This window comes from Nansenia antarctica (genome assembly GCF_963989245.1).
Source record: "Nansenia antarctica genome assembly, chromosome: 1".
Classification (NCBI taxonomy): domain Eukaryota; kingdom Metazoa; phylum Chordata; class Actinopteri; order Argentiniformes; family Microstomatidae; genus Nansenia; species Nansenia antarctica.
In genome coordinates, this window is record NC_137674.1 from 36051744 (window position 1) to 36068701 (window position 16958).

The following is a 16958-nucleotide window of genomic DNA, read 5'->3' on the forward strand; positions in this document are numbered from 1 at the left end:
AGGCTTATGAATGGCTTGCACCTTGTGGTGAACCCTCTGCATTTGTTCATTGTTCTTCCCTTTATGGTACACATGGATAATGATATGCCTACCTCCTGGAGACTGTTCTTCACTTGGTTGGATGTTGTGAAGGGGTTTTTCTTTACCATGTAAAGGATCCTGTGATCATCCACCACTCTTGTCTTACATGGACGTCCAGACCTTTTTGTGGTGCCGAGCTCACCAGTGCGTTCTTTTTTTCTCAGAATGTACCAAACAGTTAATTAAGCCCCAACTAATGTTCCCGCTATCTCTCTGATAGATCTTTTGGTTGTTTTGGCAGCCTAAGGATGGCCTGTTTCACTTGCATTGAGGGCTCCGTTAACTGCATGTTGTGCGTATACAGCACCAGCTTCCAAATGCAAATGCCACACTTGGAATCAACTCAGACCTTTTACCTGCTTAAATGATAAATAAATAATGAAGGAATAGCCCACACTGGCCCATGAAACAGCTTTTGAGTCAATTGTCCAATTCCTTTTGGTCCCTTGAATAAAAGGGAGCTACATATTAAAGAGCTGTAATTCCTAAACCCTTCATTCAATTTGGATGTGAATACCCTTACCCTAAAGCTGAGAGTCTGCACTTTAAGCCCATATTCATTATATAACCAGGGTGCGAAATAAGGGGGAGCTCGGGGAGCTATAGCTCCCCTAGTGGTGACATGAGCTCCCCTGGAAACATGGTTTGTGAAATTTTGGGGGAGCTCTAAAATATTCCAAATTGCGATGGATTTATTCCAAGTTGTGACGGATTTTACCTGGTGTAATATGATTTGTAGAGGCATACAATCTATTTTGATGTTGGTATTAGGTATATAAATGATATATAATAGCCTATATAGCCTACATATAGGCCTTTATTGGCTACAACTATGCGAAGGTAACAGAGCGGGGTGCACTGACGCTGAACCCCTCATAGTGATAAGTAGGTGGACATGGTGCGTGCTGCTGAAATAATAATAATAATAATAATTCAAACTTAATGTTTACTCATCTTGGTGGGTTGCAAGACCAGTCTAACTCAAGGAAGATACACCTGGCGCCACAACCAAGTGCTAAAGTGCTTGGCTGCCGAACTTGAGCACAAGAGGGTAACCACCAACGCCATGCCTCTAAATGCCCAGACTACCTTTCCACGGAAAACAACCTTCATCCGGGAAGGGGAGAAACAGCGGACCAAGCCATCACCTCCAGACTCAGGCCCACTGAACGCAGCCCGGGATTGGGAAATGCGGGTAGACCTCAGCCAGAGGCTCACCTTCCCACCCGAAATTGCAGCGACCAACCTGCGCCCAGACCTAGTCCTCTGGTCCAAGTCCTGCCGGCGTGTCTTCATCGTAGAACTGACGGTCCCATGGGAGGAGGCCATCGATGAGGCATTCGAACGGAAGAGGCTGCGGTATGCCAACTTAGCAGTCGAAGCAGAGGGGCGGGGCTGGAACGTGAAGGTGTGGCCAGTGGAGGTGGGCTGCAGAGGCTTTGTAGCCAGCTCCACCACAAGGCTCCTGAGGGCAGTAGGGATCAGAGGACAGGCCCAACGGAAGGCAATCAGAGAACTGTCCACTGCAGCAGAACGGAGCAGTCACTGGCTGTGGCTGAAACGTAGGGACCCAACATGGGCTCCCAAATGACCACGTGGTGCCACCGTGCGACACACACCCAGGCCTGATCAGCCTGTGGTGGGCCAACCTCGGCAGAGGGTGTCTTGTGATAACTGGCCGAAACACCCAATGAGGTCGGGGACCACAACTGAAGATGTCGTACTGGTGGCACCAGGTGATCATTGCCAAATTCCACTCCACCCAAGAGGACATCTCCAACTCCACTCAATTGTTGTGCTGAATATTTAGGGATTTTAACAACCAGTCCTATTAAGAATCCTGATGTCTGGTGTCAAAACCAGTGACCGCTGCGAAAGGGCAGCTGACAACCTGGGAAAGACCTGGTGACGGCCTGAAGAGACAGCTGACAGGAGGGAACAGACCCCAACGGGGCTGGCATGGGTTAGCTACCCGTGTTGGCAGGAGCCTTTCACTACACAGTGACTTGGTTCCACCCAACTATGGCTACGAAAAATTCAAAAGGAAAAACACCCCTAGAGTCTGCGAGAGCGGGGGCGGAAGATGACTCATCGGCGGATCACACGGTAACAGACCCTGGAACGGAAATGACAACGAATCAAATGATCAGCACGGTAGTTGACGGAGTAACAACACTGGCAGGACACAAGCTACAAAGCTGCATCTGTGGCTGGAAAAAGATAACATCAGAGAAGGGTCTCAAGATCCACCAGGGCAGGAAAAAGTGCCTAAGAGAGCTTAGCGAGGTGCCTCGCATTGACCACTACTTCCTCAGAGGTAGGGCAAATCAGTCGAGTGAAGCCCAGTGGCAGGATATTCACCACAGTCCACAGGGTATCAGAACCCCAGACGAAGCTCAACCAAGCACAGATCCATCAACGGACATGAGTCCAGAGCCTATCCAGCCACAGACAGCAGTAGAGAGGAAGATGAATGGACGAAAGCCTCAAATCTTGTGGCCTAAAGCCTGCCAGAAAAAGGAGTGGGAAAACACCGACACAGACCTTGTCCATCTTCTAGAAGGTCTGAAAGGGGGCGTGGAAAGAAAACTGGACAAGATTGGAGAGATCATTTACAGCTATGGAGCAGAGAGATTTGGGGTGAAAAGTAAGAACCATGGGACACAGAAGGAACCATCAGCCCATCTCAAGTCCAGGAGACAACAAGAGATTGAAAGACTTGTGAAAGAAAGAAGGTGCCTGAGAAAACAGTGGAAGAAGGCCACAGAAGTGGAAAGGAAAGGACTTGAGGCACTACAGGCCGACATCAAGCAGCGTCTTGCAACACTGCGAAGAGCAGAATGCTTGAGAAAGCAACACAAGAAGAAAGAGCGAACGAGGACTGCCTTCTACAGAGATCCCTACAAGTTCGTCAAAGACCTCTTTGTCAAGGAGAAAACGGGGACCCTCAAAGTACCCATAAGGGAACTAGAGGAGCACCTGAGGAAGACCTACTCTGACAACCAGAGGCATGTGCCAGCCAGCATTCCGGATGACATGCCACCAATCCAACCACCTGAGCACCAGATGGAAACAAGGCCCCCTACATGGAGCGAAGTTGAGAGCACAGTAAAACGGGCAAGAACAGCCTCAGCCCCTGGGCCCAACGGCGTTCCATACAGGCTATATAAGAACAGTCCAGGCGTCTTGAAGTACCTCTGGAAGCTAATGAAAGTGGCATGGGAAAAGGGAATCATACCAAAGGCATGGCGAAGGGCAGGAGGGATCCTGATTCCCAAAGAGAAGAATTCCTCAACCATCGACCAGTTCCGCCAGATCAGTCTACTGAACGTGGAAGGAAAGATTTTCTTCAGTGTTGTGGCCCAGAGGCTCTCAGTATTCTTGCAGAAGAACAACTTTGTCGACACCTCAGTGCAGAAGGCAGGGATAAGTGGATTCTCAGGATGCCTGGAACACACAAATGTCATCTGGCACCAGATACAAACGGCCAAGAAGGAGAAGAAAGACCTGCATGTGGTTTTCTTAGATCTTGCCAATGCCTTCGGGTCAGTGCCTCATGAGATTTTGTGGACAGCGTTCAACTTCTTCCAAGTCCCAGAGGTCATCACAAGGCTGGTCAAAGCCTACTTCCAGGACCTCCAGTTCTGTGTTACAGCACAAGCCAGTACAACTGCTTGGCAGCACCTCGAGATAGGCATAATGGCGGGGCTGCACCATCTCTCCACTGGTGTTTACCATGGCAATGGAGCTCATTATTCGAGCATCCCGATGGGTTGTTGGAGGGGAACAGTTGAAGAGCGGGCTGCGTCTTCCACCAATCAGGGCGTACATTGATGACATGACGACAATAACAACAACAAACGCATGCACCAAACGCCTGCTCGATAAACTCCAGGGAAACATCAAATGGGCACGAATGGAGATTAAACCCAGTAAGTCCCGCAGTATCTCCATTGTCAAAGGCAAGCTCGCCAATGAGAGGTTCCACGTCAACAACGAGCCAATACCAACAGTTCTGGAGAAGCCCATCAAAAGCCTTGGCCGCTGGTATAGCGCAGAACTCAAAGACTCGAAGCAGGTGGAACAACTCAAGCAGGATACAATCAGTGGCCTCAAGCAGATCAACAACACTGCTCTCCCTGGGAAGCTGAAACTGTGGTGCTTTCAGTTTGGACTGCTGCCCCGTCTCATGTGGCCAATTTCCATCTACGAGGTCACACTATCCCATGCCAACAGGCTGGAGAGACTGGTGAATGCACAAGTGAGGAAGTGGCTTGGACTGCCGAGAGGCCTTAGCAGCATAGGCCTGTATGGCAACGGAGCCCTCTCCCTACCAATCTCAAGCCTGGTGGAGGAGTACAAATGTGCCGAATCAAGGCTGGAAATGACTCTCACAGAATCCCGGGATCCATTCGTCAGAGGTGCTGCTCCAATCCTAGCAACGGGGAGGAAATGGAAGCCATCTGCAGCAGTTGCGGTGGCAAAGACCGCCCTCAGACACCGGGATATAGTGGGGCATGTCCAACATGGCAGAGGGGGCCTTGGCTTGGAAACAACAACACCCACATGGCAAAAGGCTACTCCAACCGAACGGCGGAAGATGGTGGGTGAGGAGGTGCGCCACCAGGAGGAAGCAGCCAGGTGCGCCAAGGCAGTCTCCCAAGCTCAGCAAGGCCGCTGGATGAAGTGGGAGAGCGTGGAGAGGAGGAAAATCACGTGGAACGAGCTGTGGAGCATGGAGTCTAATAGGCTAAGTTTCATCATCAGAGCCACATATGATGTCCTGCCCTCTCCTACCAACCTACATCTCTGGTATGGAGAGGACCCAGCCTGTCTCCAGTGTGCAGCCCCAGCAACCCTCAAACACATCTTGGTGGGTTGCAAGACCAGTCTAACTCAAGGAAGATACACCTGGCGCCACAACCAAGTGCTAAAGTGCTTGGCTGCCGAACTTGAGCACAAGAGGGTAACCACCAACGCCATGCCTCTAAATGCCCAGACTACCTTTCCACGGAAAACAACCTTCATCCGGGAAGGGGAGAAACAGCGGACCAAGCCATCACCTCCAGACTCAGGCCCACTGAACGCAGCCCGGGATTGGGAAATGCGGGTAGACCTCAGCCAGAGGCTCACCTTCCCACTCGAAATTGCAGCGACCAACCTGCGCCCAGACCTAGTCCTCTGGTCCAAGTCCTGCCGGCGTGTCTTCATCGTAGAACTGACGGTCCCATGGGAGGAGGCCATCGATGAGGCATTCGAACGGAAGAGGCTGCGGTATGCCAACTTAGCAGTCGAAGCAGAGGGGCGGGGCTGGAACGTGAAGGTGTGGCCAGTGGAGGTGGGCTGCAGAGGCTTTGTAGCCAGCTCCACCACAAGGCTCCTGAGGGCAGTAGGGATCAGAGGACAGGCCCAACGGAAGGCAATCAGAGAACTGTCCACTGCAGCAGAACGGAGCAGTCACTGGCTGTGGCTGAAACGTAGGGACCCAACATGGGCTCCCAAATGACCACGTGGTGCCACCGTGCGACACACACCCAGGCCTGATCAGCCTGTGGTGGGCCAACCTCGGCAGAGGGTGTCTTGTGATAACTGGCCGAAACACCCAATGAGGTCGGGGACCACAACTGAAGATGTGTCGTACTGGTGGCACCAGGTGATCATTGCCAAATTCCACTCCACCCAAGAGGACATCTCCAACTCCACTCAATTGTTGTGCTGAATATTTAGGGATTTTAACAACCAGTCCTATTAAGAATCCTATAGGCTATGTGAATGTGACTGCACCACACATGAACAGTAACAAAGCAAATGCAGTTTAATTTTATGAAAAACATTGACGCTGAATCCGCTTAGCCTATATGCTCCTGAAACGACAGAGCAAACACGCTACATTACCAGGGATAATAATTACAATGAGCCATTCATTAAAAATAGAAAAAATAATATTAGGCTATTAAATCTCACTTAATGAGAAAACTGGCATCTCCCATCGGTCACTATTTGTTGGCTATCTGGTGATATGGACGTCTTTGAGTGTCTAGAAAATGTCTAATGTATTATTATTATTTATTATTATTATGGACGTCACTTTAATCCGGCAGTTCTCAAGGTTTTTATGCACCAATCGATTCCTCTAGTCAGTGCGTCTTTATCACATTCATTGACGAAAAGGACGACTCGCATGTATAGGTGGAAGGGAACATTCATTGTGAGCACGGAAAATGTGAGTCTCACAACGGCTTTGCATTGATGAAACCAGGTAGGATGAACGCATAGTTCACTGTCCATTCCTAAATGCCCTGTTTCCACCGTCAACTTTCCTCTTTAGACCTTTGGAGAGTGACATGATGTTTCTCTTGCTAGCAGGTTAAATGTTTAGCTAACTTCACCCGGCACGCAAACAACCAATCCAATAATAATGTGACCTTGTAAGTCTGGGAGGAGGGGGGAATAATTATCACAATAAAACTATGTTAAATAATTATTAGAATAAGTTAGGCTGCGCTACATCGTCAGTCCACACATTTATTATTCAAAAATATGGAAAAGGGTGAAACTACGTTTCAACGTTGTTGAGAATCACAACACAAACTACAACACTACTTTACATTGTTAGCAGGCTCATAAAACAAGCCGTGTTAGTTGACTAGCGATGTGTCATTGATTTTCGACAACGTGGAAATGTATTCACATTTTTCGAAAGAAAAGTCAAAGCATTAGAACGTAGAACGGAACATCGCACGCGCGCTTTGCGCACGGAAAGCCACCGGCCCCGATTTGGCCTGATTTTTTTTTCCCGTCAGGAGATTATTATTTTTTTGCTTTAATCCCTGGGCTCCCCCGCACACCGTGATTTAATTCGCACACTGTATATAACTGTAACTTGAAGATGTTTTGGTAAACAGCTCAAATAACAAAAATTCTGTCTGTGTCCAAATATATATGGACCTAACTGTATGTCCCCTCTTGTTGCCCTCTGTTTGTGTAACTCTGCACCAGAACCACACACGTGTGCATGTCTGGCCGTGTGTGTGTGACCCTGTGCGCTCATCTGTCTATCTGTCTGTCTCTTTCCCTCTCTGTGAGGTGTTTTTTCCACAGAGAACCACACTCGTCATCGGTAATGATGTCATCTCTCTGTTGGCTAGCTACTAGCTACCGTGTTGGCCTTCGCCTGTCGGTTGTCTGAGGTGGCGGTTGGTTTCCGTGGTAACAACGGTGTCATGTCCTCAGGTCAGGGCCCTGACTGGCAGAGTGACACCCAGGAGAGTGACTGGATATTACCCAGAAGCCCCAGGGGTCAGTCAGTCAGGGCCTGGCAGGAAGGAAGCTACCCTGGGGCACACAGCCGCCTCCCCCCCTCTCCTCCCTCACCCTCTCCCCCTCCTCCCTCAACCTCTCCCCCTCTCCTCCCTCACCCTCTCCTCCACTCCTCCCTCACCCTCTCCTCCTCTCCTCTCCTCCCTCACCCTCTCTCCTCTCCTCCCTCACCCTCTCTCCTCTTCTCCCTCACCCTCTCTCCTCTCCTCCCTCACCCTCTCTCCTCTTCTCCCTCACCCTCTCTCCTCTCCTCCCTCACCCTCTCTCCTCTCCTCCCTCACCCTCTCTCCTCTTCTCCCTCACCCTCTCTCCTCTTCTCCCTCACCCTCTCTCCTCTTCTCCCCCACCCTCTCTCCTCCTCTCCTCCCTCACCCTCTCCTCCCTCACCCTCTCTCCTCCTCTTCTCCCTCACCCTCTCTCCTCTCCTCCCTCACCCTCTCTCCTCTTCTCCCTCACCCTCTCTCCTCTTCTCCCTCACCCTCTCTCCTCTTCTCCCTCACCCTCTCTCCTCTTCTCCCTCACCCTCTCCTCCTCTTCTCCCTCACCCTCTCCTCCTCTCCTCCCTCACCCTCTCCTCCACTCCTCCCTCACCCTCTCCTCCACTCCTCCCTCACCCTCTCTCCTCTCCTCCCTCACCCTCTCTCCTCTCTTCCCTCACCCTCTCTCCTCTCCTCCCTCACCCTCTCTCCTCTCCTCCCTCACCGCCTCTCCTCTCCTCTCCTCCCTCACCCTCTCCTCCTCCTCCACAGCGCCGTCCTGACCTCCCTCTGCCCCTCCCTGTTGAATCTGCAGCTACAGGGAATGACAGTTTCTAATTTCCAGCTAACAGCCTCATAGCAGCAGCAGAGGCTAATGCTGTTAATGGGGTTTAAGGCGCTGTCTGGGGGATACTATATCAGAGGCGGTTTGGGGGGGGGGGGGGGGGGGGTTGGGGGTTGCTGGGGGGGGGGGGGGGGTGCTGTGGCAGAACTTCCATTTGTGGTCTCTGCTGCCTGCCAGGCATGGCTGTAGTAATGTGGTTCTGTATCAACTTAAAAGCTCATTAGGTGCCCAATGAAAACACTTCCTGCCTATAGTGCCTCAGCGAGGATGCTGGGAGATTTAAGAGATTCAGAGATTCAGCTCTCTGGTGAAGTTCTGAAGTTGCGTCCCCCAGGTCTTCCTGCTGCTGCATGAACAAGGCTAATCTGCTGATCTCACAACCCAGGATCTAGTCTGTAGAAGCCTAGCTAACTAGTGGGCTGGTTCTCCTCCAGCCTGTCTCTCTCTCTCTCTAAGCCTGTTTCTCTCTCTCTAAGCCTGTCTCTCTCTCTCTCTCTCTCTCTCTCTCTCTCTCTCTCTCTAAGCCTGTCTCTCTCTCTCGCTCTCTCTCTCTCTCTCTCTCTCTCTCTCTCTCTCTCTCTCTCTAAGCCTGTCTCTCCCTCTCTAAGCCTGTCTCTCCCTCTCTAAGCCTGTCTCTCTCTCTCTTTGAGCCTGTCTCTCTCTCTCTCTAAGCCTGTCTCTCTCTCTCTCTCTCTCCCTCTCCCAGCCTGTCTCTCTCTCTCTCTAAGCCTGTCTCTCTCTCTAAGCCTGTCTCTCTCTCTAAGCCTTTCTCTCTCTCTAAGCCTGTCTCTCTCTCTAAGCCTGTCTCTCTCTCTAAGCCTTTCTCTCTCTCTAAGCCTGTCTTTCCCTCTCTCTCTAAGCCTGTCTCTCTCTCTCTCTAAGCCTGTCTCTCTCTCTAAGCCTGTCTCTCTCTCTAAGCCTTTCTCTCTCTCTAAGCCTGTCTTTCCCTCTCTCTCTAAGCCTGTCTCTCTCTCTAAGCCTTTCTCTCTCTCTAAGCCTGTCTTTCCCTCTCTCAGCCTGTCTTTCCCTCTCTCTCTAAGCCTGTCTCTCTCTCTCTCTCTAAGCCTTTCTCTCTCTCTAAGCCTGTCTTTCCCTCTCTCAGCCTGTCTCTCTCTCTCTCTCTAAGCCTGTCTCTCTCTCTCTAAGCCTTTCTCTCTCTCTAAGCCTGTCTTTCCCTCTCTCAGCCTGTCTCTCTCTCTCTCTAAGCCTGTCTCTCTCTCTCTAAGCCTGTCTCTCTCTCTAAGCCTGTCTCTCTCTCTAAGCCCCTCTCTCTCTCTCTAAGCCTGTCTCTCCCTCTCTAAGCCTGTCTCTCTCTTTTTAAGCCTGTCTCTCTCTCTAAGCCTCTCTCTCTCTAAGCCTGTCTCTCTCTCTCTAAGCCTGTCTCTCTCTCTCTAAGCCTGTCTCTCTCTCTAAGCCTCTCTCTCTCTAAGCCTGTCTCTCTCTCTCTAAGCCTGTCTCTCTCTCTCTCTAAGCCTGTCTCTCTCTCTAAGCCTGTCTCTCTCTCTCCCAGCCTGTCTCTCTCTCTCCCAGCCTGTCTCTCTCTCTCTACGCCTGTCTCTCTCTTTAAGCCTGTCTCTCTCTCTCTAAGCCTGTCTCTCTCTCTCTCTAAGCCTCTCTCTCTCTCTAAGCCTGTCTCTCTCTCTCTCTAAGCCTGTCTCTCTCTCTCTAAGCCTTTCTCTCTCTCTAAGCCTGTCTCTCTCTCTCTCTCTAAGCCTGTCTCTCTCTCTCTAAGCCTCTCTCTCTCTCTAAGCCTGTCTCTCCCTCTCCCAGCCTGTCTCTCTCTCTCTCTAAGCCTGTCTCTCTCTCTCTAAGCCTGTCTCTCTCTCTCTCTAAGCCTGTCTTTCCCTCTCTAAGCCTGTCTTTCCCTCTCTAAGCCTGTCTCTCCCTCTCTAAGCCTCTCTCTCTCTCTTTAAGCCTGTCTCTCTCTCTAAGCCTGTCTCTCTCTCTAAGCCTGTCTCTCCCTCTCTAAGCCTCTCTCTCTCTAAGCCTCTCTCTCTCTCTAAGCCTCTCTCTCTCTCCCAGCCTGTCTCTCTCTCTCCCAGCCTGTCTCTCTCTCTCCCAGCCTGTCTCTCTCTCCCAGCCTGTCTCTCCCTCTCCCAGCCTGTCTCTCTCTCTCTACGCCTGTCTCTCTCTTTCTAAGCCTCTCTCTCTCTCTCTCTAAGCCTGTCTCTCTCTCTCTAAGCCTCTCTCTCTCTCTAAGCCTGTCTCTCTCTCTCCCAGCCTGTCTCTCTCTCTCTCTAAGCCTGTCTCTCTCTCCCAGCCTGTCTCTCCCTCTCCCAGCCTGCCCCTCTCTCTAAGCTTGTCTCTCCTCCCAACCCGTCTCTCTCTCTGAGCCTGTCTCTCTCTCTCTCTAAGCCTGTCTCTCCTCCCAACCCGTCTCTCTCTGAGCCTGTCTCTCTCTCTCTAAGCCTGTCTCTCTCTCTCTAAGCCGTGGTCTTACAGGCGTCTGAGCTAATGAGTCCTGATAGCTGATCCTATTAAGTCATTAAGGATTTTAACTGTAAAACTTAGAGCTGTAGATTTTATGGACATGGCTGTCTAACCTTGTCCTTGTCTTTTTGTGATAATAGATCTTTTTTTGTAGTTTATTATGCGGGTTGCTGGCAGCCTGTCGTATTTTCTCTCTCTCTCTCTCTCTCTCTCTCTCTCTCTCTCTCTCTCTCTCTCTCTCTCTCTCTCTCTCTCTCTCTCTCTCTCTCTCTCTCTACCTCATGAATCCTAATTCGGTATCTAGGGGTTAGAAGGAGCGCTAGATTAAGGCTAATGTCATGCCTGCTAAAGATTAGATGAGATGAGATTAGATTAGATTCAACTTTATTGTCATCGCATTCGCAGAGTACAAGTACCAGACAACGAAGTGCAGTTTAGCATCTAACCAGAAGTAGGTAGCTATGTACAGTTATGGTAGCTATGTACAGTTACGGTAGATATGTACAGTTAAGGTAGCTATGTACAGTTAAGGTAGATATGTACAGTTAAGGTAGATATGTACAGTTATGGTAGCTATGTACAGTTAAGGTAGCTATGTACAGTTATGGTAGCTATGTACAGTTACGGTAGATATGTACAGTTATGGTAGCTATGTACAGTTATGATAGCTATGTACAGTTATGGTAGCTATGTACAGTTATGGTAGCTATGTACAGTTAAGGTAGATATGTACAGTTAAGGTAGATATGTACAGTTATGGTAGTTATGTACAGTTAAGGTAGTTATGTACAGTTAAGGTAGATATGTACAGTTAAGGTAGCTATGTACAGTTAAGGTAGACAACATTTTCAAGCTCTGGGTTCTCCTATGTTAAGTCAGAACAGGATAAATAGCCAATAACAGTAGTTTGTGTGTAGGAAGTACCATTGTTGTGTGCTGGCCTACTAATACACTTTATTACTGACTTTCTGGCCCAGAACCCATAAACCCAGATGTGTGTGTTTGACCTCACACAGGGGTTAAACCATTGGACCAGAATACGAATGTTGACTGCTGATCTGTACCTCGCTCCACTGCCATCCGGGCGTAGGTACAGAACGCTAAGGTGCAAAAGGGCTCGCTTTGGCAAAAACCCCACAGCCATTGTTGCCTTAAATAATAGACTGAGCTGCGTGTGTGTACTTGTGTATCTGTCATGTGTAGTACTCAGTTGTGTTATACAGTGTTTTATGTATATATGTATACTGTACAGTGGTGTGAAAATAAATTTCCCCCTGGGGACAATAAATCTAATCTAATAGGGGTTCAACCATTGGACCAGAAGACAAATGTTGACGACTGATAGCGTTCATGATAAGCCTCCATTACAAGGGCAACGATAAGACCGTGAACTCTAATCATATCAGACTGTACAATCCTTCTTCCTGGTCTGTGTTTCGTCCAGTTAGCTGACAGTTGAGGTCTGAACCTCTGGACCAGAGGGTGGGAGTCCAGGGTTCTGGGAAAGGCTGATGTCAGGCCTGACGTAACTGTAGGACACAGTGATCTCTGTTTCTAGATCTTTCTGTGAGGACACACACTACCCCCAGAATAGTTCCTCTACTGTAAACAATAAAAAAAAGAACCAAAAAGTATCACTTCCTTCTTCTAGCATCGTGACTGCCAATGGCCCCTGGTCCTAACCCTGGTCCTAGACCTGGTCTAACCAGACCTAGCATAGAATGATTTTTGTACGATGACTGATGTATAGATGATTCACTTTGGACAAATTGTAGGCTACTTGTTGTAAGTTGCTTTGGATAAAGGTGTCTGCTAAATGTAAAAAAAAAAAAAAAAGTAAATCTACATGGTCATGAATGTGCATTATCTTTATTTGACTGACATGATGGGAAATCTAGCAATGTTGTCAAGCTCCATTTCCTACATTCAGTGGCATATTATTCCTAACTGATTACTTACTAACATGGTAGGGAGAAATCCAGTAATGGTCTAATTGAATTCGATCAATCTTGATCAGGAATTGAGAAGATTCCTCACTCATTTGGAGTGCTAGCCTAGCTACTAGATTGAAATCAAGTGTAATACCGAAACACAACTGTGTACATTTCAAACCTGCAAACTGCGACACTTTAAATGAATGTGCAATAACACTATGTGCAATATGACAACCCTAGGGTACATAAGGTTCAGAGAATAGGAAATGTTAGAATAGGTATAGCATAGCATAGAGTACAGCACAGTGTTTTATTTGTATAGTATAGTATAGTGGATTGTGTACATAGCCTTTATTTATGTAAACCAGCTCTTTTCCCTTCTTGTTTTTAGTTTTTTTTCTTCCTAGCACCAGGGGAGCCCCCCCTCCCAAATTTCGTTGTTTGGTACCTGTACTATATCAATGACAATAAAGACCATTCATTCATTCATTCATAGCCTGCAAGCACCGACATTGCTAACAATCTAACTATAGTAGCTAGGCTATCTCCCCTACTGACCCCTGGTCTGTTGGACTATCTCGCCACTACAGCTCTCTGTGATGGGAGCACGTGGCCGTGCACTGATTCCAGCTCATATTGTCGACACGTGACCGTGTGTGGTCATATCGTGATCGTGTGTGGTGGGGATGTATGTGGTGGACACCATAGCTTTGGGCTAGTTAATGACTGACTGACTGGCTGACTGACTGGCTGACTAACTGCCTGGGTGACTGACTGACTGAATGGCTGACTGACTGGCTGGCTGACTGACTGACTGACTGACTGACTGACTGACTGACTGACTGGCTGACTGGCTGACTGGCTGACTGACTGGCTGACTGACTGGTTGACTGACTGGTTGACTGACTGATTGGCTGGCTGACTGGCTGACTGACTGACTGGCTGGCTGACTGGCTGGCTGGCTGGCTGACTGACTGACTGCCTGACTGACTGTATGACTGGCTGACTGACAGCGTGGAGAGAGAGAGAGCTCCCAGGTTCACTGGGGGGTTTGGGAGTGTGGAAGGTGGATAGTGATTAGCGATCCAGAGGGTGAGAGATGTTAGTCTGATGAACACTCTCACCCTCTCATGGCTGTCTGAACACTCTCACCCTCTCATGGCTGTCTGAACTGATGCAGTTTGACACGGGTCATAATACACCTGTCTGTCTGTCTGTAAACTGTTCATGTTCACACACCTGTCTGTCTGTCTGTCTGTAAACGGTTCATGTTCACACACCTGTCTGTCTTGTTTGTCTGACAGTAAACTGTTCATGTTCACATACCTGTCTGTCGGTCGGTCGGTCTGTCTGTCTGTCTGTCTGTCTGTCTGTAAACTTTCCCACGCTTCCATATCAGATCAGATTAGATTAGATTATTCATTACAGAGTACAAGTACCAGACAACGAAATGCTGTTCAGCATCTAACCAGAAGTGCAAATAGTGATAAAAACATTATACTAAGAAAATGGAAAGATGATGGAGTCACAGTTGCACATTAGTGTGTGTGTGTGTGTGTGTGTGTGTGTGTGTGTGTGACTGAGTGAGTGTGTGACTGAGTGTGAGTGTGTGAGTGCGCGGTCGTGTGTGTACATACTTTGTCCTATGGCTTCTATGAAATCACACACACAATAGTGAAGTGAACTAGGACATTAAACAGACTCATACAGGCACATCTGACCACAGGTAGGTATGTTACAAAACATGCCCAATGGCGCCCCTAAATGTCTCTCGCCAGCTGCTGCGCTCTGAAGTGTTGTGCCGTCAGTGGCTCGCAGTAGCGAGTTCTAAACTTGTGATCCATCAGTCAAAACGAATGTTTAGCCGGTGGAATTGTGAAGAGGAAACCCGAGTGCGACGTGACCTCGACATTACCCGAAAAAAAAACGAATTTTCACCATTTGCCGGCCGCCTAAAGATGAAGCGCATCTTCGCGAGCCTCCCAAACGACAGGGAAGACGTTTCCATCAATCAAAAGTAACCTTCTATTGAAAAGAGGATATAATCTAATAAATGTTAGTATCATCACTAATTTTGTGTGCAAACTCGCACAAGAAGACCTGACAGCTGCTGCGCACTGAGTCAAGTGCCAGTATTTAATGAGTATTTACCTCAATTTGCATATTTAAATGTGTTGGTAAAAAAACTTGTAATACAAAAACATGTTCTATACATGTTTGCTTTCACTATGTTAAGTTTCATTATGATAGGAGTAAAGGAAAATAATTATCCCTATTCTTGGGTGAAGAAGACACAGTTTTAGACCATTTACATTGAAAACAGGGGACAAAATCATGCACTTTTTACTGAACTAATATTGGCATAACTTTCTTATTTCTTAACCGATTTGGACGATCTTTGTGTTTTTATTTTTATTTTTCCAATGGTGTCATTGGTGGAGTTTAAATTTTAAACTCTTCCAAAATTGTTATTTTTTGTAACATACCTACCACAGGGAAGTTACTCCTTCTCTCTGTAGAACATAATAACTCCAGTGACCTGACCTTTATTGTGCTCTAAGGCTAGTTTCCCTGTTCCTCAATCTCAACAACAAACCCTCCCACGCATTATTCAACATTTCCTCTATTGAAAAAAACCCTGGCATCTGAGAAAGAAATGAAACTGAAAACAGTGATGTTGTTATTTTATTTAAATATGTTTTAGGGCATGTATTGCCCTTTAATCTTCATTGTGACAGAGACAGTAGAGGTTGACAGGAAGGATGGGTGAGAGAGAGAGAGAGAGAGAGGGGGGGGGGGGGGGGGGGGGATGACATGCAGGATAGGTCGATGGCCGGAATTGAGCCAGGGACCCTGTGATGATACGGTCTGCGCCTTTGTGTACATCCACATTTTTACATTTTTGGCATTTAGCAGACGCCTTATTCCAAAGCGACTTACAATCGATACATTTGACGAAGTGAATCATCAGTTCACCAGTCGTAGCAGGAAGAGTAATCTAGCTCAGGCCAGGGGCCATTGGCAGTCGTTGTGATAGAAGAAGAATTTGTCAGTTTTAGTCCAAATATTTCATGTAAATGATCTGTCCCTAAACCCCATTTTTCTCGTCTCTTTCTCCCAGGACATCATGGCGGGCTTCCTCTACAGCCTCCTCATCCTGGTCGTCTTCCAGCCCGCCCTGGACCTGATCGACGACTTCAACCTGACCTGCCGCTACGCCCCCCTAATCATCGTCTCCCTGCACCTGGGCATGGGCCTGTTCTCCTTCACGCTCGACACCTGGAGCACCTCCAGAGGCGACACGGCCCAGATCCTGGGGACGGGGGCAGGCGTGGCCCTGGCGTCCCACCTCAACCACCACCTAGGCCTCATGCCCGACCCCGGCCCCTCCCTCCTCCCCCTCTCCCCCCCTCCCCTCACCCCGGGGCTGGTGGGGGTGGCCACGCTCAGGTTTGTGCTGGGCGTGGCGGTTCTGCTGGTGACCCGGGCGGTGATGAAGGCCGTGACCATCCCCCTGGCGTGCCGGGTGTCGGGGGTGCCCGGGGGGGACGTGAGGAAGGCAAGGCAGCACATGGAGGTGGAGCTGCCTTACAGGTACATCGTCTACGGCACCGTGGGGTTCAGCGCGCTGTTCCTGGTGCCCCAGCTGTTCACCTACCTGCACCTGGCCTAGTCTATTAACCCCCCCCCCCCCCCCCCTCACCATACCTGCACCTGGCCTAGTCTGCTGTCTACTGCCCCCCCCCCCCTTCACCTACCTGCACCTGGCCTAGTCTATTAACCCCCCCCCCCCCTCCCCCTCACCATACCTGCACCTGGCCTAGTCTGCTGTCTACTGCCCCCCCCCCCCTTCACCTATCTGCACCTGGCCTAGTCTAGTCAACTGCCCCCGCCCCCCCCCTCCCCCAGGGTCACAGCTCTTCACCTACCTGCACCTGGCCTAGTCTACTACCACCCCCCCCTACTGCCCCCCCCAGGGCCACAGTTGTTCACCTACCTGCAGCTGTCCTAGTCTACCCCCCCTCCCGTCCTAGTCTACTGCCCCCCCAGGGCCCCAGCTGATCACCTCCCCCCCCTTCACCTACCTTCATCTGTCCTAGTCTACACTCCCTGTCCTCCCCAACCCCCTCCAGGGCCCCCCCAGGGCCCCTACCTTCACCTGTCCTAGTCTACTGACCGGCCCCTGGCCCCCTACCCCAGGCCCAGAGGAGAATGCTCCCTGCCCCCCCCCCCCCCCCCCCCAGATATAGCACCAACACCACCATGCCACTAGCCCTGGTTCCTGCCAGCTGCACCTCTGCCTACTGCAGCCACTACTGCAACCACCACTGCAGCCACCTTCCAGCACAGACCTTCAGATGACTGATGTGA

General features: G+C 49.5%; 1 protein-coding gene across 1 annotated transcript in view; it reads left to right on the forward strand.

Moving 5' to 3' along the window:
• Window positions 1-16279, forward strand: part of sgpp1b (sphingosine-1-phosphate phosphatase 1b) — a 26426-nt gene extending 10147 nt beyond the window's left edge. The window contains exon 3 of the mRNA XM_080538726.1: window positions 15709-16279. Within this exon, the coding sequence (XP_080394852.1) occupies window positions 15709-16260 (552 nt within the window). The 3' untranslated portion in view covers window positions 16261-16279. The remainder of the gene's footprint in view (window positions 1-15708) is intronic.
• The last annotated feature ends 679 nt before the right edge of the window (window positions 16280-16958 follow it).